The sequence below is a fragment of the Mugil cephalus genome, chromosome 12 (genome assembly GCF_022458985.1).
Source record: "Mugil cephalus isolate CIBA_MC_2020 chromosome 12, CIBA_Mcephalus_1.1, whole genome shotgun sequence".
Classification (NCBI taxonomy): Eukaryota; Metazoa; Chordata; class Actinopteri; order Mugiliformes; family Mugilidae; genus Mugil; species Mugil cephalus.
This window is the reverse complement of record NC_061781.1, coordinates 21,952,583-21,977,725: the sequence shown is the minus strand read 5'-3', so window position 1 is coordinate 21,977,725 and position 25,143 is coordinate 21,952,583. Positions and strand designations below refer to the sequence as shown.

The following is a 25,143-nucleotide window of genomic DNA, read 5'->3' as shown; positions in this document are numbered from 1 at the left end:
ACCGATTTACACATGGGATGTGCATTCATAGTGAAATAAACATGAAAACTTGAGTTGGAGATCTACGTTCACCGTCAGCGTCCTAAGGTTTTTTACTCTGGCTTCAGTTTAGTCACCTTATTACCTCCTGCTGGGCCATTTGCCAGCTACCTGATCCCTGTGTGCATCTGCCCCTCTGCCAGTCATTTACTCAATCAATCCTTGCAAGGAGTCGAACCAAGGTGCATTTCCAGGTCATATTTAGCAAAGTCCTTAAATCTCAGCATGGCAGCTGAGGCCAGACATGTGGCTTGGTGATATAACGGTTTTTGTTTCATCCGTAGAGCATATTTTATTTGCTTTTCTTGCTGTCAATCTCCATTTTCCCTTTCTACAAGACACTGTGGAATAAAGCCCCTTTTTCACAACACACGAAAAACCCGGGTTTTCGGCCTGGGTTGAATGACGCAGCAATCGATCCAGGATTTTATCAGTTTGGCTTAAACGTTGATCCGCTAATTTACACCATGACGTTGATACACCTGCCTGTCACATTCTGATTTTGTCTCTGGGCTGCCTGTCAAACCGTGTCATTGTAGAAGCTCCAGGGCTGCGAGCAGCTCAAAAACCAAGTTTCTGGTCTACTCCCATAAGAGACTGATCTCTGGAGGATCTCTGAATGTGTTGTTACATGATCGTTAATGGAAGCACATAGGTGAATTAGCCCTACGTAATGTTTGGGAAAATGCACCGGAATCTTGATGTGAACTGCGCGACTGTGCACACTAACTTTTTTTTATCAATCATGGCAGCGCATTGGAAAGACTGTGAGATCCAAGAGCTGCTCTGAATCCGTGGGGAAGACGGGATTCGATGCACTTAAATGTGTAATGATGACATTGTCAACGTGATGACGTATGACAGGGAAGAAAAACCAGACACACAGCTGTCACAGCTGGAGGTCCAAACCTAGCAATGCGAAAGCGCACCAAAGGGGCGGGTCGACCTGGGTCTGAAAATCCTGTGTCAACCCGGTATTTTCAATGGGAAACATGTATAAGTCTGCTTTTTTTTTTTTTCAATACAATGAAAAAGTAATCTGCGAGGTTTGCCTCATCTGATGACAGATGATGGCTCTAGCTGCGTCACAGCGGTCACGGTGACCTTCAATCAGACTGGGCGTCTGAAAAAGAGATGACAAAAGCATCTGCGTTTTGAGGAAGAACCCTGGAAGATAAGTGTGAAAAGAAAAATGCTGACAAAGATGGAGGGAGAGGGAGGAGGAGGAGAAGAGAGGAGCGGTGAGGTGAGGTGTGAAAACAGAAGATATATGGCCGCCTGAGACCGAGTATACCATATCGTACGCTCCCCGCTGTCTGCAATACGGAGGTCATATTGGAAATGAGTGTGTGTGAGCATGAAGCACCAGGTCTGCTGAGAAGGAGACGTGACACACGGGAAAGAAGAATAAAAAAAGAGAGACCTCCAAAAGTAGGTGGAAACGTGCGACTAGGACAGACGGCTGGAATAAACAAAGACGACGGAAACTTGCGAGCGGGGTGCATTTGATTGGATCCGGATGCGGCCTTTGAGCACAAGGATCCGAGTGGCTCCGAGTGTTAAACAACTGTGTTTCTAACTGGAGGTAGATGTTGCATCATAAGAGACCGACATGAGTTAAACACAGAGAACTGAATTGGCTCCAAGGTGAATGCATCTATTTGTGAGTACGCCTGCTTGTAACCACCCACTTGCACCAAAAATGAACAAATTGTTGGAAAGCGTAAGGAAATGAATAAGAAGTATGAAATTGCTATCTCTGTTCCTCTATGAATCGAGGTTTGGGGGCTCCTGCTACATGTTTTAAATTACTCGAGAGAGAAGAGTCAGACAGAGCGAGGGGAATACAGCACGGGAAGATATTTTGGTCCGAAGTCAAAGCTTGGGAGTTCACAGAAAAAGGAAAAAGGTGAAGGCGCCTCTACACGGATGTCATTTTGTGTTTTGATCAAATTTTCATGTCACTCCCCGTACGCGTTCTGCCTGCGCTGCTTTTGAATCTGACAGAATCAACACAGCTTACAGGAGACAGAAAAAAATGAATAAGTTAAAGATGCAACTGGGATCTGTGGGTGTGCAGCCAGCTTAGACATGAAGAATATCAAGTGTTTGCCTTTCATCAGTTCAGTTTGACTTTACAAACAAACTCTAAAAACCAAGGAATAAAAGAACATTTTTTAGGAATCTTCTCTTGCATTAGAGATTAACTTGTTCTGATACAGTTTAGCTTATTTTGAAGATAAGTTTTGTACCTGAGAGACATCCTGCAAAGCCTTGTTCTTGACTTATTTCTTATGTTCCTAAGTAGCAGGGATAAAAAAAAAACATTTTGAGAACAAATGACACTATAAATGACTTGGTATGCCCTCTGCTACCTCTTGGTAGAAGTACAGAGTAGTGAGCAGTGACAAGAAATGTCTCATCCTCCACTCTTCAGTGTGTGTGATCTCCATTCCAGCAGCAGCCGTCTGATGATAACCTTGAAAACATCCTCATTTTGTCTTTTCAGACACTGCTGTCGAAAAAACTTGGAAGATGCAAAGCGTCCAGAGCTTTTATCTGTCCTGTAGCACCAGTCAATTTCTGTCTCAGGCTGAACTGCAATTGACTGCGCCCTTCACAAAACATCAACACAGAATGGGTGAAGTGTCGGTAATAGGAGCGCAGCAAAAAGGAGAACAAAACGGCACCGAGACAAATGATCGTTTATTTTATTTTTAGAGTCCTACATGTCTAGAGCTAGAAATTCATTTGGTGTGGGATGGTTTTTTGAACACTGTATTCACGAGAGGGTCTGAGAGGGTTCACGGCAAAAAAAAGTTTAACTGTCAGCAGGCGTTCCCACACCGAAATAACCCTCTCTAGATAGAACAGAAACCTCCGCCCAATTATTCCTGAACATCTCCAGTGCTTCAGATTTTAAAAAAAGTAACGCGAGTTTTCCGCGCAGCAACTTTTAAGAACATCATCTGGACGATAACAGGCTTCGCTCTCTCTCCGACAGCCTGAAGAACTTCTGAGAGATATTTCAAGACGCAGCCAGGGGACCGGAGAGAAAACTTGCCAGCTATTCATCACATTGTTCATCTAAGTAGGCTACGAGAATGTGTGAAAGGCTTTGCAAATTGCTGGCACAGGTGGAGGTTTTTTCAAAATGGGAAAAAAAAAAATCAAACCTGGAAAATGAAGCGGCAACCTACTCCCGCTGCTTAGTTTTTATGCAGAAAAAAACAAGACGAGGCTCCGCTTTCGCTCGGTTGCAACGTGCCCACGTAAACCAGATGAAAACTGTGTTGAGTGTCGAGCAGAACAAGTGCCGACCTTCCGTGGGCACTTTCACAAAAAGACGAGCAAAATAGCAGCACTGACAAAGAAGCGATTACACTGAAAACGCTTCTCTTCCACAGCCGCTGTGCAGCGTTGTACCAGTTTACTACGGGTCTTTTTATTCACACTGAATCAGTGGTAGTATGTAAAGGTAGCATGTTATTCGGCCGTGTGCCGTGTTTGCAGCCTACCTGGTTGACTTTGGCTGGAGTGAGGACCATGTCGAGGACTCCCGACCAGCCGGCAATCACCCCTGTGGGGACTGCGTAGGCCAGAGCTATCATCAGGAACCGCAGGTTGCTAAAGAGGAAAAACATATATTAGAGATTCGAGGCCGCATTCACAAAAATCTAACAAAACAAACTGATTATATACAGACTGTCCCAGAAATCTGAATATGGATCAGTTATTTGAGCAGCAGTGTCTCTTGCTGCTATTTCGTTGATTTTATTTATTTGTTATCTGCATTCACTTGTCACTTCATATTTCTAAGATGGCTGTCTATCTGAGTTATGAATTTGTTCTTTCTTATATAGATCTGATTAGGCTGCATCTTGCTTAGATCGAAGTATCATTTTTAGTGTTTAAGGTGCATTCGTTCGACATCAGCATCTTCTATTGTAATAAAAACAGCTGTTATTTACTAATGTGCATCTAAAGACTCCTAAATATCAATATAAATAACAACATATTAGCTTCCAGTGACCATGTTAACATTTGATCCAATCGCTCGTCTCTGGTTGGAATTAATAAATTCTGTGCATGTTTGCCACAGATGGGCTAAACATCAGGTGATGTGGGAAGTATTAGGGAGGCTGCAGAACAATCAGTTGTTCAAACGTGTGTCGAAAAGATCGACAAAGCTGGTCTGGTTTTAATGGTGTGTTTTATTTACTGTCCATTTAAACGGTTAAGTCCAATCAGAATTATTTCAATTGAGGTTTAAGAAATATCATGTAAACCAAGCATAGCCTCTCTTGTTTCCTGTTATCTGGACGTTTGCCATCAGCTGTCTTCCAGAGTACATGTTTGTAGTCACTGGCACAATGCATTCCCTATAACCCCTAATAACAGGGGTGTCAAACTCATTTTAGTTCAGGGGCCACATGCAGCACAATTCCATCTCCAGGGAGCCGGACCGCAAACATAACAGCAAAATAACCTATATATAACGACAACTCCAAATGTCTCCCTTCGTTTTAGTGCAAAGAAGAACAAGTACATTATGAACATGTTCACATTTAATGAATTAAATCAGGAGTCTTCAGCGTTTTTCAGGCTAAGGACCCGCAAAAGGATGGAGATTGAGATATTAAGTAGGGCAGAGGGTAGAAGTACTTACTATATGTATATTAAACTACTGCTGTTTATAAATATACATTATTATTATTATCATTTTGCATTCAATATTAGGCTGTCTCTTATCCCTTTACTAAAATATGTTGGATTCATGTTAATGTGTAGTTAAAGAAATTTAAATTTGTTGGGGAAAAATAATGTATAAAAAATGTCTAATCAACCAAAGATTTTGTGAACCCCTTGCAGTACCTCCGCAGACCCCCTAGGGGTCACCAACCCCCTGTTGACGACCTATGAATTAAACCCTTTTACAAACCATTTTATGCACAACTGAACTAAACTTCTCAAGAAAAATAAGTGCGATTTCGGTGCATTGCTTCTGTTGTTTAATTCATGGTCTCAAGTCCAAAACAGTGTTTTGTTAAAAGAATCGTGGATGATTGATGACTTTTCATCATGTCATGTCAATATCACTTTCACACATTCATTCTGGGGCCAGACTGGACTCTGGCCATATTATCTTCACTCTAACCTAAATCATAATCTTTACCTTGCCTAACCTTAAACCACGTCTCCATCCTGAGATTGAGTAATTTATGACCTCTCAACATGACTGTGTTAACAGAGTTTGGTCCCCACAATATAAGTTATACAGGAAAACACACACACACACAGCTCTGGCTCCCGTCCCTGCACCCGTCACAGCAGAAGATCTATACTTGTATTTACTGACAGAGCGATAAGCATCTACCTGAGCATATGGGAAGAACTGCCAGAGTAAAACTGAAACATATCACAGAGGATGACACGCACCTAAAACTGAACTGAACAAAATTATCGATTTATATGATCCCTCAAACATACTCCGGCTCGGCACCACTGAACAGTGAAGTGTGGTGAGGAGGCATTTGATGAATCAATTCTAAACTATGCCGGTAAGCTAATAAAAAATGATGCCAACAATTTTGCTCCAGCTGCAGTTACAAACCGTTTAAACACTTTCTAATCACAACAATATAACCCAACAAGTACCTGATTATTCCTTCATTTAGAACTGAAAACGTCTTTTGATGAAAGTATTTGACCAGTCTTGAGTGTTTGGCCTTATATCATAATGAATAACATATTATTATCATATTATTTTATAAAACTCTTGCTTTTTTTTGTAGACTTTTGGCACTTCTATAGGAGCTGTTCAATTTAGAAACTTTCAGATTATTTTGAAGAACTGTTCTTTAACAAAGTTGTAGTTTTAAAGATGAAATTAAAACCTAATCACTCACAAGTATGACACAGTTTATAGTTGACGTTGATTCCAGGGCTGCAACTAACAATTATTTATATTTTCAATGTGTTTATTCATGTAAAATGGTTAAAAATGGGTATTAAAATTCATCAGAGCCGCATGTGATGTGTCCTGTTGCTTGTTTTTCTGCAGTCAATGTTCCAAAGGTATTCGTATTGCAATGATATTCAAAAAGCTGTAACTGCTCTGTCATATTCCAGAGAATCTTTGGCATTTCCGAATGATAAATGACGGTGGAAATTATTGACGATTGGAGCTGTTGCCATCCCTCAGCTGATAAGCGTATCTTTTCAGCTTCAGCCAAGTGTCTTTCCAGTCTATGGCTGCTTATCAATTTATTAACAAACCATCTCCCAGCTGTGGGCTACAGATACTGCGCTGCTAGGTCTGATTCGGGGGTTCTTGTTATCTCAATTCGCAGTGAACTGGGGGGAAAAAAAAAAAGGAGGACAACTATAGCGTAATGTCTGGTTATGTATTCCTGCCATGTATACACTCAGAAAGAGACCTTACCTCTTTAGTGTACATGGCATGCCTCCAATCACATGAAACCCGAACACAATCACTTGGAACAGTAACACCAACACTAATCACCTTCATCCAATGAGGCGGCGTGCTGATTTAAAATCAGAGCCACCTCCTCAACCCCCAGCGATGTGATTAGAATCGCCGGGCGTCTGACAAATGAGGCAGGGCCGGCAGAGCAGGCGGCAGATTCATAGATTGTTCTGTGTTCCCGCTCTCCTCTTGTTTATGGACACAGTTTAACACTTAGCGTTTATTCTTCCCCAACTTTATCATCATGCAGGTAGCATCTCGAGCGGTATCAGGCGGGGACATCTTGAGAACCCTTCGGGGTCCCAGCATCCCCTGTTTCAAACGCTCGACTCAAAGACAAAGTTCACACACACACACACACACACACACAAACACACAAACAACAACAGAGGGAACTTCTCAAGACACAAACCCCTGTGCTGCTAAAGCATCGCTGCTGCAGAGATACACGCACCCTTTCCCTTTCCTGACAGCTGTGCACTTCAGACAGTGAATCACTTTTATTTGTCGAATGCTCTCACTGTACAGGAAAACAAACACAGCCTGTCTCCCCGCTGCAGACGACCTGTCTTCTCCTAAGCAGTACGAAGGTATTTGGCCTTGGGGAGAGGGAGCGAAAGTATCGAGGACCGGTCATAAAAGCCTCTTCGCTTTTCTCACAGCACCCTTTTTTATTAACCTTGCCAAGAAATCAATATCCATGCACCTTTTCCTCCATGCAACGACCTTACTTAGCCAACCGAATGCACGTAAGCAGATGCTGGCTACTTTTTCTCTCTCTCTCTTTTTTCCCTTCGCTTCCTGCTGGCGATAAAATATTTCCAAAGAAACCTCAAAGCTGACGGTGTCATCAGCTAAGTGCCATTTGTCCTTGGCAGACCTGGCTGGAGAGCAATGCATCAACATGACAAGTTTCCGAGCTAAAGTGAGTGTGACTGGGGAGGGAGGCATCATCAGTGCTCGGTGCCTTGGGCAGTTTTTACCTCCGAGGGTGATCTGAATACAACGACAACTTCGCCCCCGAGTGTGGAGACGTTCGGGCCGACAATTAGGCCGCTGCTGGGAGCAGATGTGAACAGCTGGAAGCGCTCATGACGCTGAACGTCGTGAACCGTTGCTCAGACCCTGGCAGGCTAAATGGATGGACAGATACATCGATGCAAAGCGATTAGGAAAGTAAGTGACTAGTCGACTGGGACCTAGCGCCACAGAACGTTACAAGGGATGAGCTCGATCTAACATCCTGGCTTCAGGCCTGATACCGACCTGATCCTGATCCTGAAATCCAGGTGTGAAAAATTCACTTTGTTCATGAGAGGAAATATTTCTTGAAGACGGTGAATTAGCAACTTAGCTTCATAAAAGAGCGTACATTAAATGATCCAAGTCACAGAGAAGCTAAAAGTGTAGCTTGCTCCCATTAACATCCATTCATCCGAGGTTAGATGAGTTGTGCGCCTCTGATCACGGTCAGACATCTCGCTAACGCTCTGACAGATGGCTTAGTGATTCATGGTACTTACTACGTTTAGCTATGTTTAAACTTAAACCTTGAATCTGTTAATTAGGTGTGTTTATGTTTTACGGGCAGGTGCACGGTCACCCTGCTGCTGCACACATTTGAAATAAAAAAAAATTGAATATTACTTGAATAGCTGAATGCAAAATGACAATAATAATGTATATTTATAAATGGAGCTAGTCCGAGGGTCCCTACTTAATCTCTCCATTAGTTTGAGTTCCTCGGCCTGAAAAACGTTGAAGACCCCTGATTTAGAGATTTGACCTGGCACTTTTCTAAACGCCACCAGTTTATCTTCATTGGTCCGTAGACACTACAACACAAAAAATGACTTAAATCGCAATTAAATGGTGATTAATTTCTAATGATCCATTCATACCTTGCATGCTGTGTAGCTGCACAGTTGCCCATTTTAAAACTTTTTTTTTTTTATCAGAATCGAATTTTGGATACGTCTTCAACAAATCCTGAGAGAAAGGTCTGACTTCCAAACTTATCACCTACTAATCAGCGACTATGGTGGTTGAATGAGCAGTTAATGGTTTAAATAAGGGTGGAAAACCACACACTTAAAAGAACTACACAACAAAAACAACTAGTTAAAAGGCGCTAAAAACCTGCCCTTGCAGCAGAAAGGTAAGGGTTAGGGTTCATATAAGAAACTTGCGATAAAAATATCAAATAGTGGATATGAACGACTATTTCCATTATTTGGCTCAACTTCTTTTTGAGCACACACAGTCAGAGGACTCAGAAGTGACTCTTCCCGCTCCATGTCCAGGTCCCTGCAGGAGAATTCTCAGGCCGGAAGCTGCTGGACTGAGATACAACATGTTTTCCCAAACAGGTCACTGGACGGCTGCCTATCACAAGTGGAACAGAAACCCTCTCGGCTGGATGGCCTAGTTAAGTTGGCCGGTTCCGTGTGCGTGTGACTTCTTTCCAAAACCACGTATTAGGTTGATATCGGCTCGGTCTCTGTCATCTATCTGAGGGAACGCTTGCAGGAATCAAGCCCCTCTGTGATGGTCAGGGGCGTGTGGAAGGCCTGGCGCCGCAGTGGAGCCATTTCTCTTTGCGGCCAACAAAGCCAGGCCAACTCCCTGGCTGCCATCACACAGCTTTTGCTGCTCCCTATGACAGTCCTTTTTTTTTTCCTCATTCCTTTACAGGCAAGGGAAAAGGCTGGGCAGCAGCTCCTCTGGCGATGGTTTCGTCATCCCCAGAGGATAAAGTGCGAAGGCATATAGGGATGTTTCAGGGTTGTAATAAAGTGTGATTAAATCGTTGTCTCCAGATTTTTCTCAGCTCTAACCATTCTCCACGGAGGAAAAAAGACAAACAACAAATGCCACTGACATGCAGGACCTTGTCATAATAGACAATCTTTGTCTCTCTATATAAACACACGCATCAGAGGTGTCTCCAGGGGACACACTTATGAGTGACCCTGCTAGTCCTGATGCATGTTTTTAGCAGTGACCAGCATATTAGAGCACAGTAATTAATCTGGAGGGAAGGCAGGGGGTTCTTTGATAAAAACCCGAGCAGATGGTGAGTGGCAGACCCCTTCATTAAGATTCCACGTCCTTCTCTGGCGTACGACTCTGTCACTTTAACTCTCTCTGTCTCTGCAACATGAAGCGCAGGCTGCATGAGCAAACAAGAAATCAAACCAGACTGAGTGGATCCATACACGCAGTTAGTGGACTCTGAAGGTCCTGCGGAAATATGCTCCTGACGGCTCTCTTAGAGGCTGATGTCATTAAACGAAACAGCACCCGGAACCAATTTTAAACACAGTTCACCCAGGTGAGGTACGGTGAATGTGCGAAAGGAGGATCTCAACACAGGTTTGAGGTGGTATTGTGTGTTCGGATTTACCTAAAAAGTCTGCTGATGCTGCTCCTGTAGCTGAGTCTCTGGCTCGCTGCAGCCACGCTGGGAGGCATCGGTGGGCGTGACGGGAAATAGACCAGGACCGCTGCAAAAAGCACAGCGATTGCAGCCAACTCTGCCAGCGGAGCACAGCGAGAAAGATAAAAAAGAGACATACGTGTTATTTTCCGAGATATGACGGTGAGACCAGTTTGACATTTTATGAAAAAAAAGGTCACCGTGACATCTAGGAGTCTTCTGAAGACATGCTTGGTTAACGTAATGGTCTAGAATGATGCATTTCACAACCTGGTTACGTCCTTTTCATCGCATTGTAAATGGAATTAAATAGCTTCGTGTGCATGCCTCTTTTTTCTTTTGACGACCTTCAAAACTTTCCCAAATCGGTGTTTGCCTTGTCCTTCAAAAATGAATAACAATACTACCTTAGGTTAAACAAAAGCCGTTACCTCAATCTATTACAGCGTGCTTGTTTCTCTTTACGGTGTGCTTTTAATTTTCTGAATCAGTTAAGCATAACAGTCGCAGCAAGCTATTTTTCAGAGGTTTATGAAGATTATAATTAGAGTTTGGCGCTTTCTACACGACTCTTGGCTCGATCGTATTCCCGTCCCTTGACGGGTCTGACATGATGTTGAAATGATGTGCTATCGATCCTCCGCGCCCTCAGACGTTCTCCCTTTCTGCTCGTACCTGCATACATAACTATCTGGATCCTCTCTCGGATGAAGCGGTCGGTGACCGCCGCCGACGCCGTGGTCCCCGCATGCGTGTCGTTGGGAGCCGGAACCACGAGGGGTCCCACCACGAACGACATGGCGCCCCCTAGGTAGCAGAAGAGCGAGGCCACGGCCGTTGCGGTGGCTCTCTGGTCGGGAGCGAACCACGTCGTGGAGAGGTAGGGGCCGGCGCTCATGATGGTTGGTCCGGCTAAACCGTTCAGGAGCTGACCTCCGTGTATCAACCTGTGAGGAAACAACATGAAGAAGTGGTGTCATGTAAAATAATAATAACTAGGCTACTGTACACTATGCTTAAACTGAAGTTACGTTAAGTCTGGATGAGTGGGGATGGTGATGGTATCGGTGCAGATGCAAACAGTAGTAACCAGACCGAAAAGCAACATAGAATCCGGTTCCAATGAATCTTTAATTAGCTTAGCCCCCTTAGCTCTATTGTTGTGCCGATGCTTCAGTTTTTCACCAGCACGGATGGAAGTAAACCTTCAAAATGGCCTGAGGCCAAACGGTCAAAGCTTTGGCTGTTCTTCACCTCAAAACATGCAGACTCTGCAACCTACGACACGTGCACGAAGGAGATATTGTGCAGGGGAGGCAACATCTCGAATCTGATTAAACATCTGACGATGCATAGCATTTTATTTTTATAAAAAAAGGTTAGAAATGTGACGTCTTTGAACGTCTTTGATAGCCTGCTAGACCCCACACCAATGTTTTATTATGATTATTATGGCAGCTTGCTGTGAATTTTATTTTAAATTGGTTAATTGATTTCTTGGTTCTATTTACATATTATTTAAATTAATATTCTGTTTAACTTGCACACAAATTCACATTCAGCCCAATTAGTACTGAAGTGGGCCGGACCAGTAAGAAAACAGAATAATAACCTGTAAGTAATAACAACATCAGATTTGTTCCATTTGTTTTAGTGTAAAGACGAACATGTAAATTAGGAGAATGTTCACATTTAATTAACTATCCTTCAAAAAAGTAAATAAATAAAAATTTCTTAGTAAAAATAAGTGATATTTGGGTATACTGGTGTCAGCTCTGTAGTATCAGTGTTGTGTTCTGTCCTGACTAAAATAGGGGTTGAAGTTATTTTCATCTGAAAAAAGCCGTCTCTCCTATGTAATTTTGCCACTTTGTGAATTCACGTTGCGCGCCAGATTAAACCCTTGGGCCGTATGTTTGACACCTGTGTTCTACAGGGAGAATCTTCTTATTAAGACGTGAAGTAATGAACTTTTTTTTTTTTTTATTAGTATCTCATGGAAGACTGACAAGTCTCTCTGGGGATTTAATTCACAACTTGCCCCGGAGAGAATCCAAGTTTCAGTCTCACTTTTGCACCTTCAGTCTGAGCTGTGAGAGACAGATGTATTCTGAGATGTCCCCTGACGCCGGCAGACCCCTCAACCCCCCCCCCCCCCCCCCCCCCCCCCCACCTCCCTCGCCTCACCCCACCTCACCCCCCTCTCTGCTCCAAGAACTGTCTGACTGAGACAGCCAGCCGCTGGAGACAGCACACGGCTGATTGATTGTCTGTAAGCTCGGTGAAGACGCTGTTCATTCACAGCAGCCTGAGCCGGCTCAGCGCGGAGAAGAGAGGAAGAAAATGATAAGGAGGAGGAAGAGGAGGAGGAAGAGGAGGAAGGACACGGGAAGATGTTGGTTTAATTCTGACCTTGAATACACACACACATATATATATTGTAAATTTGACAGTTAATAGATCCTGCTCATCCTCAGTTGACAAATAACTATAAGACTTTAAAGAACAGGTTGTGGTGGATGAATGGTATCGGTCAAGACCTCTTCTTTTTATGTCATATTAAGATACTAAAGTAGCTGCCATGCTTTTTGCGTCCATCACTGTAAAACATCAATACTATCATTAAGAATATTCAATATGTCAGACAGTGATTTTTTTGTTTTCATCATATTTTATTGTTCGGTCTTATCTCACTGTACTAACGTTTTATGTCTTTTTAATTTATCTTGTATTAGATTAGATTAGAGTCTTTATTGTCATCGCACGGTAGCAAATAACAATATAAGTTGCACAACGAAATTTAGGTACAGCTCTCCCATCGGTGCAAAAGATAAATATTCAATAAATAACTAAACTAGACAAGGCATGTACAACAAACTAACTAAAAAGGACACTATATACAAATTAGAATGTAAACAGGACGGTATAATATTGCACAGGAAAAAAAAAACTATTGCACAGTCATTATTCTCATGAAATGCCATTTATGCGAGTTGTTACGTCTTTTATTTATTCTTCTGTGCAGCACTTTGGAACCTCGTGGTTGTTTTGAAGTGCTTTATAAATAAAGTTGGACTGGATTTGAATATTCTCCCATGCAGAGACAACAAAACTTTACTTCTACTTGTGCTGTGACGTTTCTACCTGTTATCTGCTTTAATACATTAAACACAATCAATTAACACATTGCCTTAATAAAAACGCTTTCAAATTTCTTATCTGAATCCGAAACAACCACAAAAACACGGTTACGAGTCCGAGCGGACGCGCGGTTTTAACGGTTTGGGGGACGATTCATTAGGCACCAAATGAGGTCCGTTGGCCGGCTTTAAATTTAAAATATGCGCAGACATAAAAACCTGCCGTTTGTTTAGTCCTGGGTTGCGCTCGCGCCCCCTCTGCCCTCTAACTCTTTCTAACTTCGCTGTCCACTGCTCCTGGGCTCCACAGATAAATGTGTCACGGCAGAATACAAAGTGCCGCGGTCGGTGGCAGACTGATTGGAGAGTAACTTGTTCACTCTGTATCTCCTTCCCACATCTCAGACCCGCTAACATCCCAGCCTACACACCAGCACCTCCTAAAACACCCTCACTTTTTAATCATCCCACTCCTTTCTTCCCAACTTTCTTTACATGCGTTTCAGTCTTTATTGCTAACGTTTTGACGTCTCCTTCTAACACATGATAGCCTGGTTATTTGTCTCCCTGTGTGTATGATTCTAGCATCACCGATGTTTCAGGTGTGGCTATTTGTGTTGGTGCCATATGTCTGAGAGTGAGTGGGCTCAGCAGAATGAAGGAACCCGGAGACAGGGCGCAGCTGCATTTACCACTCGGCTATTTTCTTCTCTATCTTGTTATGTGTGACAGGAGATGACAGCAACAAGGGATAAAACTGATCCTCCACATTATCTGTGTCGCGCCGTCTCTGTCAATCTGGCACGGAGGACATCGTCACATCACGCGTCGTCATATGTTTTGTCTCAGGTGATGTGGAAAGCTACAAATGACGCTTCGTGGACGGTCCAAGTGACCGTTTCGATGTCGATCTTTCGCCGTTTATTTAAATCAGTAAACGTGAACATTTGTGCCACGTTCGAAGGAACTCGCTCGAGGCGCTCCTGAGATATTTTGCGTTCACGCGTACGGCTCCGACGTAGACGGACAACCTGAAAATAGCCGGCGACGCCGCAGAGGCACAGGGAGTAGTTAGAGCTGCTAGACACCTGGCTAATGTGTTTATGTGCTGCAGTGTTTCAGCCTCAGACGCGGTAAAGCCCCTGTAGCATATTCACATCTCACACAAAGCAACAGCACGAATAAATGATGATATCATAACTCTTTTGTATTTTTGTTGCATTTGTTTTTTTTTAAATCTCTTGTATCCCTCTTTTTGAGCGTATTTATTTGTTTACTTAGTCCCGTGATAATCTTGTGCTTTACGCTCTCTATGGCTGCACAGATATTTGTCCCCATGGGGATAATAACGATTTGATTGGACTGGGATGTTGCACCATACTGTTGTTTTCTCCTATGGATAAACTGTATTTAGATGGATTATTAAAGCATTAAATGGATTTCCTTAGTTTCTTATTAATATCAGTAGTAGTAGTAATAGTAGACTTAGACAGACTTAAATGATCCACAAGGGAAATTAACTGGTCATAGTAGTTTAGTATCGTCATCATTATTATTATTGTTATTATTATTCTGGGCACTGATGCTAATAATAACCATCATCATCTATATATAGTATCTATCAGCATCCGACAGGTTCATATTTGTCCCTCAAATCAATCAATCAATCAAACTTTTTATATAGAGCACTTTTCATGCATAAAAAAATGCAACACAAAGTGCTTTACATTAAATACAAACAGCCCAAACCCCCCACACACTAATTTAAGCACACACATACACACAGGCGCACATCGACACACAGCATACTATGTAGCCATAAGCCTTGCAAAACATGTTTTTTGCTCTTTATACTTAATTTATGGTGGGGTTTTTTTGTTTTGTTTTTTAAGCTGTCTTAAGTGTTGAATTGAAACGACGCCAGAGTTACCACAAAAAGGCCGAGTGCCAGTAGTGAGGTATCGGAGCGCACCTTGTGATTACAGACTTGTTTTGGGAAGGGTCCAGATAATAGACTGTTCCTCTCATTAGACACAGACGTTATTTGAAAAACAACTGTTTTGTGCAAATACTGATAATTAAGACAACAAAGCATCATTTAAAAAAAACACAAATCACTTCATATTAATACTGGATATCCTTTGAATAAATCCTTCTTTCTATGTCTTATTTGCCTTATTATGGCCATGAAGTAGAACTGTATTGTATTTGAATAAGTAAACTAAACTAATCATCCGAACAAGTGATCACAGATTTTGGTTCCTCGCAGCCTTTGAAACTTTACTTCTCAAAGTTCGGTGAGTGCCTGGCTTTACCATCTATTAGACCAGAGAGAGATGTGACTGTAACGCCTTTAATGTGACAGGTGATGAGGACAGATGGCGACCGACGTAAGGGTGAGCGGCCACGGGAAGCTGCACAGCGGCAGGTGAAGAAGGAAAGAAAGTGAACGGAGAAGAGTCGATTAATCACTATTGATGAATCCTGTCTGGCTGAATTTGCCTGAAAATGAGACAAAGAAGGAGGCAGCGCCGGGGAGAAATAATATGAGTGATTCTGCTCTGCCGCCCGACCAAAATTCTGCCATCACAAAAAGGCCAAGGCAATTCAAAAATGGCACCGCGGCGATCGTCAGGGTAATATGACAGCCTGCTGAGGGACCCACGGTGTGTTCTGATGGCTAATCAGACACTTACTAATCACACAGCTGCTCTGGATTTAAACACATAAGAGAGACGAACAAAGAGGAGGACGGGGAACGTGGGGGAGAGAACGGAGAAAACAAAAGAGAACGGTGTCTTTGATTCGAGAGCGGACCTAATCACTGCAAGGTCTAATCAGCGGCCAGTGCATTTCCCTCCCCGTCTTAACTTCCCTAAACCAACACATTCTTTTTCAAAGCATCTCAAAAAAAACTAAACAAAAAAGGACAATCCACTGTTCAGCGTTCACACGATCACAATTCCCTTTGATTTCCTTAAAAAAGGACTCAAAAACAAAGAGGCAGTTTACTTCCTCTTGAGGTTATCATAAAAGAAGTTAATGGCTTTTCAAAACATGAAACGGAACAAACGCACATCTGCAGGGGGTTGTTGAGGGGTTGTGTTGGCCAGCGTTTCTATACCTGGATAATAAGTGTCTCCTCTAATGCGGGAAAACTGTGCGTTCTCAAACTCCACACAAGCTTCATCTAGACTAAACCACGTTGCCTAGTTCCTTCCTCACGCCATCATTAAAGCCTCAATGGGAGCCACGCTCATCACCAACACACGCCTGTAAACAAAGCACTTCCAGCCTGATGAGGGAACGTCCTCACTACTGCAAAGCAAAGAGCGACATCTGCTGGCGACCCACGTGGCTGCGCCGCACTCGGAGCTTGAACTTTTCTGCGGTAATCCAGCATGTCATTCAATAAAACGTGCGCTTCCAGAGCCGTGACCTATTACATTTAATATGCAAATTAAACCGAACCGTGAAGCGCTAACATTTGCTTTGAGATTCCGCCACACAATCGTATTTTCCGCTTTGAACGCCCGGATCTAAAGAGTGGAAGGTGGTGGGTGCACAGGGTTACTTTTTTTTTTTTTTTATCCTAGAAAATAGGAAGACAGCAGACAGAGCTGACCCTTGAAAGACAGGCTGTGATTTTAAGTTTGGGCTCAGCAGACCGAAAGAAATGACACATCCGGTAATAAGGCCACATCCCGGTGAGGTGACACTTAGAGATTGCTGGAGTTATTGGGTTTGGGACTGAACTGACACTTCACAGATGTTGTAAGTTAAAGCCTTTAGCATTAGCCGAGCTTTTTACTGCCGAAGAGTCTCTTATAAAACAGGTTGTCAAGGTGAGATGAAGTCAAAGGTAAACTTTCTGAGACTTGACACGGCTGCAGGATATTATTAAAAATTTGACACATCAAGATTAGTTTTACTTAGTTTTACTCAGTAATACAGATGGAGGTTTGTTAAATCACCTTTTAAATTAAAGTCCTGCATTTAAAAATAAGGATGACACTGACCTTTGTCAGGCAGAGGAATCCAGAGAAATGGTGTTGTGTTTGGCATTGGACTACAAAGGCGGATATCTATTTTAGAAGTTCAGTACATCTAGAACTACACGCTCATATGCTACTGCCAACAAGTTGTTATATCTCTGCCCAAAGTCAAATACTTATAACAGAAGTATTTTTTTTAAATAACACTATAATATTCTATTAAAGTTGAGGTTTGACTGTCGGGAAATAAAATGACAAATGTCAAATCTTTATCCAATTAGAAATAGGTTTGAATTAGAGTACGATTTGTTGCATTGTAGTCAAAAATATGTTTTATGAGGTAATAGTGTCCTTGACATTTAACAGCTGAATCCTAAACAGTTAATTGTTGAGTACTAGTGACCTTCTGTGGTAAATTTTAAGAGAAATCTCTCAATGTATTTCTGATATATCACAAGAATAAGGTGTGATGTGATCGTGCAGTGCATTGTGGGCCGTAAGCGCCATTTTGGGGGGCAAAGATAGTTTGTTTACAAACCATTCACAAATCTGCCACTTTAAGGAGCGCCAATAAATTTAACGAAGCAGTAGACTGATAAGGCCACAATGTTCCGGTACGTCCGTGTCATATGTACGTTCGTTTTTCATTGTCATTTTACCGACCTGTTACTTGTGTCGATTGGAGTCTAAAATGAATGCAGCTGAAGAGCCAAAGAGAAGAGCGTCTCCTTCAGACTCATTGCACCATTGTTTATTGCTAACAATACGCTAAAAGGGCAACAACAAAACACAAGCGCAGCGTCACGCAACGTACTTTCCAATTACCCACAATGCATTGCGTTCTTTTGTCTTCCGCTAACCTTTGGAGCCCTATGGGGAAATCTAAGCCGTTCACCTTTGAGCCAAATTCGTGTGTGAAATTTTACAAAATTCCTTCAAGGTGTTCACAAGAATGTTACCAGCATACCGATGGATGAACAACCCGCAAAACAACATGCCTTTGGAGACTACTAGTGCTGACACACAAAAAAAACACAAGCCCACTCTTTTAGGAAGTTGCCCTGAAAGATAAAACGTTAGAACAGCCAGACTAAATCAAATATATCTCTCTGTAATCTCATATAGGCTTCATACTTTGTTTACTATGCAGGCCATGTCAGCACAATGTAGCACTTTGAAGATTCAGGCCGTCGTCCTTCCTTTATAAGCAATGGCATTTCCCAGAGCTTGATCAAAGCCAAGACACGGTCATTAGAAAAAAATCTGTTTCTTTGCTAAAATATGGATTTCCCTTCAAAGAGCTCTGTTGGTCAGTTATTTCTATTTTTGCCGAAATAATTGGCTGAAAAATGTGAGCGTTTCTGTTTTCATGTGATCTGAAACAGGATCATACGCGGATGTTACGTAACACAGCAACACGAGGTCAGCAGCCGGAGATTAGAAGTTCCCACATTGACAAGCATGTTTAGTGTGCGTGTTAGTATGAGCAGGTAGAAGTAGTGGCCTCCTAGTGCAGAAGTTCACCTCTTCTGAATGTTTTCTGTGGACAGAGTCACAAATGAAGGCTATGAAAATATATAAACACGGAAAGAAACAACCGGAATGAAAAACTCGATTATATCACTTCTTCTTTATAACCTAAATTAAGACAAACTTTCTGTTTTACTTACATTTGCCCCATATCACTATAATATAAGCTATCCACTCCACTAATGGTTTTCTTACTGCGGCCTCATGAGACACGGAGAAAGAGACGGAGAAAGAAAATTGATTCATCCGCTCTCTGAAAGCCAAAATTATTTCAAAAAAAAAAAAAAATCCCCAACTCCGCGGAGTGAAAGTGATACGTGACTCATTCTGTGGAAACACAATTTCCTCTATGCAGTGAAGTTTTTATGATATACTACCTCATTGCGGAGCCCAACAGGAATCATTAGACAGATTACCACTCAGAAAAATTCAATGAAATTACATTTTTTAAAAGGCACATTATAATTGAAGTGACCTTTTCTGTGCTCTTGCACTTTGTAAAAAGAGAACTAAGTAAAAACCGAGAATGGAACAGAGAATAATGGGGTTTTCCTTCGTCAATGTTTTCTGGTGGTGGCCCGTCAAAGCGCCGCCTGATAAGGGAGGAAACCTGGCAGCGAGGACGCTAAGAGAAACACACTTAATATAGAGCTGTCTCTCAGAGTCCTGTCGTCCTGCAGCCAAATGTTTTCTGATTGTCTGGTTACAAGTCTCGACGCTGACGAAATAAATGGGATGTTGGCTTGTGTGGGTGGATCGTCAGCACTTTTTTTTAATTTATTTCCAAATGTTGGTGGTTTGGGTTTTAGGAACAAATGTCTGCAAAGGTAACAACAACACTGTTGCTAACCAATATTAGCCTTCTTCTTCCAGAACGTCCCACAGATACTTCGGTCAGTGTGGGATCTGGTGGATCTGGTGAATTTTGAGGCCAGGTCAACATCTTGTGCTGTTCTTCGTGTTTTTTTTTGGGTTGTTTCTGGTCTGGTCTGGTCTACATGTCTGAGTAACATGCACATAAATGAAAGTTTCCCAGCAGAACACTGAACTGTGACATGGTGTTTGACGTTACTCACTTCCCCTGTCATCATGGTCATAATGTTGTGGCGGATCAATGTATGTTAGACCCGACACAGGCAAAAGTTTAGCATTTTTTTTAAAGTTCAAGTTCTGTATCTTATCAAGCTTTATCTGTACAAACCCCACATATAGTCATTCTGGTACCAAATAAAAAAAAAAGTTTTAGAGCTTCCCCTTCTGAATAAAAACTGAAACCAAAAGTAAATGTTTTTGGTTGAAACTCATTAGAACTAGTGTCACAAACACTGCACAAAAAACTTGTTTTTGTGTTGCATTTTACATTTTAACAATCTCAAAGTGCTACAGAGCAACAAAAAGGTCAATAAATAGTTAAAAGAGGAGCCTTTTTTTTTAGGTTTCATGGTGAAATGAGTAAATTCCTAAAGGACTAATCGTGTCATACAAATTATGTCTCATCAGATGAGACATCCTGGTCCCAGAGGTCCCTGGTCAGTCAGAAATATTTCCCTAATAAATAAAGTTATGGAGAAAACGCAGAGCTTATGACCGGGTGTCATACGGGGTCATGTGCTCCTCTCTGCGTCCTTTCCAAAAAACCTTCCAAAGGAGCATTATCAAACATTTCCCACAGAACCATCTGTCTGCACACTGTTTAGAGAAAGACCCTCACCATCGTCTGAGAGGCTGTTGTGTCAGCGGGATGCTTCGCAGCGCTGATCCGAGCAGCATGAACAGTGTGGAGAGGAGGAGGGACGCCCGCAAGCCTGCAAGACGACACAAGATTCGGTCACAGAAGTGGAGAGGAGAAAAAAAAAAAAGTGAAAAGGTGACAAATAGAAAGCGGCACAGATGGCGTGAAGATGGCTGAGGTCACCTTCCTACGTTTACAATCATCGCTGCTGCTGCTCTCATTCTCAATTAATCTGGTGTTTTCAAGGTGAACAAAAAAAAATCCATAGCAATCTCCCAGAGCTTCTTTAAATTGCTGTGTTTAAATAGATGTTCAGTCCACAATGACGAGAGGAGAAAATAAGAAAAACGTCGTTGTACAATGTGGTATCGGCTGCCAGTTTATTAGGTACACCTGGCTAAGACTAATGCTGCCTGAACTCCTGTCACAAATATTTCATAAATGTTTTTTTGTTGTTTTATTCACAGTAGACAAAGGTTGCATTGTAAAGAGAGTAAAGAGTTGCACCTACGTTTATGTGTAATTCATACGACAGCACAGGGCTGCACAAGGACCTCGTGTCTTGTGTCGGCTTAAGTTTTGTTTCTACTTTCTGTTACACTTTCAACAATGGCAACTGAAACTTTCGACGAAATTTCACCAAACACGAGTCACACAAATGTCTGTATCTTCAAACCTCAGTTAACCACCGATCCAGATCAATCAATGTGAATATTTGAAAGGCTCTTGTGCTGCGATAAATATTACATTTCTGGGGAGGTTCGTGTCAGGCTACGGAGTCCACGCATTGACCTGAACCTGGAAAACGAAGTCCGAAGTGGGCGGAGTCCACCGTCGCCGTGTTGGTTGAGCTTTATTCCACTCACACTTGGATATTCCAAACATGGACACGTTGAAACCCTCCACCCAACTCTCCGCTACCTGTTAGCTCAGGCTAACGCCGGTCACCGCGTTGTTTGATTGGCTTTTTAACATGGGATTCTATGGGGATTTGCTCCCTTTTGGAGCCTCAAGTGGCCACTTGGTGAACTGCAGTTTTTTTGCACTTAATCGCTTAGACCGGGATGTTGCCGCCTGGGTCCACTCAAGGCCTGCAAAGGGGTCTGCATTAACGCAGGAGCCTCTGCAACACTTTAGTGTGCAGTTTGCAGTAGCATTGATTATGAGTTAGTGACAAAGTATCACTGGTTTGAACAGCACCATACGCTTCAATGGCTCCACAAACTGCAGCCTCCTAAATGCTGTAGCATCAACGGCTTCTCCGCAAACTGAACACTAGAACTTTGATGAATGATTTCCTGCAGGACAGCTTTGTTAGACTGTATTAGTTTTAAAGCCTGTGGGTGCATGTAACCAGGAACCAGGAATATCATGCACTCAGAACGGCAACGGGAACCCTAAAATACGCTGTTTAATATCTCCCGTGTGACGGACAAAGCACTTTTCTGTCAACTTGAAAGCCTCTCGTCTCACTTTCACTCACATGACCCACATTTAAAGAAACAGGAAGTTCTCTCAACCTCCCTGTCCTTCTTGTTCCATGTGAGTCATTCGTTATGACGAAGCTAACTCCATGAACCACTACGGAGAGCAAAGGATATCAACATCAGTCATAATAGTGTACTTTATCCACAGCTCGTGGGAAATATTTGTCACGATATGCTGACGCTGTCAAGTGAAAATGTCAGTCTTTGCCTTTGCTGTGTTTTATGGCATCAAAATTTGACACATACTGGCAATAAATACTGACAGGAACTCCTCACTGGAGCCCTCGGTGAATGTTATCTGTCACAGAACAAATACAGCTTTGTAAATCATGCAAATTTGAATCGGATAGTTTAAGGATAGTAACAGTGCTGCTGTGTTAAGCACACGGATGCAAATTGGTTTAGCCAACTAGTATTAAACCTGTAGTAATTCATCAAATGATTAGAGAGCTGATAAACAAAAAACTGCAATAATTGCGATATTTGACGAATATTATCTTAAGTCAGAAGTTAAGTAGTGAAATAATTAAGAACTGCAAGTAAAGACATCTGACTGGTTCGCAACATGAGTTTGTCATTATTTCCTTTCAATTAAAGACAAAACCATCAACACAACAATCTGCAGATTAATCAGTGATAAAAGTGAATCATTAGATGATGTCACAATCAGAACTAAGGGCCGTCTAAAATGCTCTGTCTCGTCTGCAGCAGCAAACGGCAGCGAAAGGAAGCGCGTTTCCATGTGGCCGTGTGATCAGCAGGTATATACCTGAGGGGAAGCAAACGAGCTGGGCCGGCCCCTCCCTGTGTCACCAGCACTTAGCTACGCTCAAGTGAAGCACAAAACATCCAAAACTGTTCCACCGGCAGCGACGGCCTGGCCGTACTGAGAAGTTTGTCACGCTGCCAAGAACACAAGTATGACTGCGCAAAGGGGCGTCGCTCAGACCTGAAATAATTGGATAAATAATTGGATAATTAATCTGGGAGCAGAGGACGATTTTTGTACTGTCCATGGTTGATTATGTGTAATTTTTGTGAGAAAAAAAATCCAGCTTTTGCTGGTTTCTGCCTCTACAATCAGCATTTAATTTATTATGTAAATACCTTTCTGTTTTTGGACAACACACGCCGTAAGAAGACGTAATAAAGGCTTTAAAATAGACGTTTTAACTATTAAAACTACAAAGAGCAGCACATAGTAAGTCCACAGTCTGAGCCTGTAAAGCACGAGAAAAGAGTTTTTTTTTTTACACACCACAAAAGCACCACCAGCATATTAAATTAAACAGTTAAGCAGTGGCTTCATATCATAGCGGCTCTGCTGCAGAGATAGTATCGCTATGAACTTTATGTCGTGGAAGTGGGCCTAAATTTTTTCCACAGTTCTGCATTCATATCAGGTGACTGGAAGTTTATATTTTAGAAAAAAAAAACCCGGAGACCAGCTGCTGTAAGCAGGATTTACAAGATTTACAACCATACACTTAAATGGGCGGCGGCTAAGCTCTGTGACACATTCTACACTATCAGCATACAGTATACTTTATATACGCCATTCACTGAGCGCGTTATAAATTTTCAAAAAATTTTAAGGGTCTGTCGGATGGCGACTACTGCGCTGTTGATCATAAACAGGATTGTACCTGTGGGGAGGGAGGAGGGCCCAGGTGGGAACCAAGCATTTTCCCCAAAGACGAGTTGGAGCTGTTTATGTCTATGAATGCACGCTGCACTAAGAGGCACTTAACCTCTTAACATTCCAGCCTTTCTGCAAAAAAAACATAACACGTACCCAAATAAACGCATGGTCGTGGTCCCTTTTTGAAAAGCAAAGAGGCTGAAGTTTCTATCAAAAAAGTCAGAATCACTCTAAGTAGTATTGTTCTTGAATAATCAAAGTAAACAAACTAAGTTTTTTGTCTGGAAGAAACGTGTTGGTTGAATCCTATAATGAAGAAAAAAATTACATTTACCCAAACACAACTACAGAGCTCGGATCGGTTCAAAAAGCTGCCTCATACCCAGCAGAATATTAGAGGATTAAGGTCTGTTGCAACCGGTGGAAGTCACGCAACTTTTAAAGCAAGGTCACACCAAAGCTCAACACAATTCGCGAGTGCTCAACGCGTTGACCTCAGCTGAGAGGCGAGTATGAAGTTGAACACTCATGCTTTGTTGCTTTGTGCAATCTCTACTGCTCATGATGATGTGGTGGCACACGGTTAACGTAGGCAGAGAAAACGCCCAGAACTCCTAAACGCCGATGAATCAGGGTCACAAGATGAGTTATGCAATTGTTTGGCAAGATTTTTCAGCGTGTGCACTTGAATCCCTCCTCTGTGCGGTTTCTATGATGATGCTACTGTTTGTGTCTTGTAGCTGGTGTTCAGTCAGGTGATGCAGAGGAACTGGTTTAGCGAAGTGTCCTCGACTCAGCAGACCGGAGGACCTCGTCGCCTCGAAGCGTTTTAAAGTGCTCTGTTGTCTTCGGAGTTTAAAGTTTAAGGTGTCGTTCAAAACTCGCTTTTCCCCCGTGTCAGCGCTTTTTAGAAACTTCAAATCTGCTTTCACAAACTGAAATTATCGACTGGGGTGGTGATAGTTTAAGGAGAATATAAAATAATACATAAGACAGTCCTGTATTGATCCCACGGTGGAGGGGGAAATTGACTACGGGAGCAGAGGGAAAGAGGACAGTGGCACATAGGATCATTCAATAAATACAAAAGTAATAAAAAAGTAACAAAGGTAGTAAATAAGACAGAAAAAAATATTTCAAAGTTTTTAACTTTGGCTTGGTTCATGCATAAAAAGAACTGTTCTGATAATGTGTCATTTACACAGGTTACTAAGCTGTTTCCAGTTTCTTAATTATGTTATTGACATCCATTGCATAGTTTTGTAATTATAGGATTAGACGTATAACGGATAATTTAATGTGCATGCATATCAATATTTAGCATTCGCTCAGCCTTAAAAAAAAGGATAAGCACACTGCAACTTGCCAAAACATTAGGTACACTAGTGAAAACTTTTCCCCCTACATGACTGTTATGATATATATTATAGTGAAATAAGGTGGATTTAACTCTAAGATTGTTTTAGAGGATGTAAGGATTTATAGGCCTGTTAAATTTGAATTAGACAAGAAAATGTTTGTATTATTTAGCCTAGTCTACTGACTAAAAATAGGTTTGTATAAAGAATAAAAATGTGCCACTCAATACAGTTCAATAGAGCTATAAATGACATGATCCAGCTGCTATATTTTTATTAAATGCTGAACAC

General features: G+C 42.0%; 1 protein-coding gene across 1 annotated transcript in view; it reads right to left on the bottom strand.

Annotated features, from left to right (window-relative positions):
* slc49a4 (solute carrier family 49 member 4) overlaps nucleotides 1-25,143 on the bottom strand; it is a 53,818-nt gene that overhangs the window by 27,501 nt on the left and 1,174 nt on the right. Inside the window, exons 2-5 of the mRNA XM_047602003.1 lie at nucleotides 20,345-20,438; nucleotides 10,644-10,915; nucleotides 9,936-10,065; nucleotides 3,558-3,666 (exon numbers count right to left, since the gene is read on the bottom strand). Coding sequence (XP_047457959.1) covers nucleotides 3,558-3,666; nucleotides 9,936-10,065; nucleotides 10,644-10,915; nucleotides 20,345-20,438 — 605 coding nt within the window. The remainder of the gene's footprint in view (nucleotides 1-3,557; nucleotides 3,667-9,935; nucleotides 10,066-10,643; nucleotides 10,916-20,344; nucleotides 20,439-25,143) is intronic.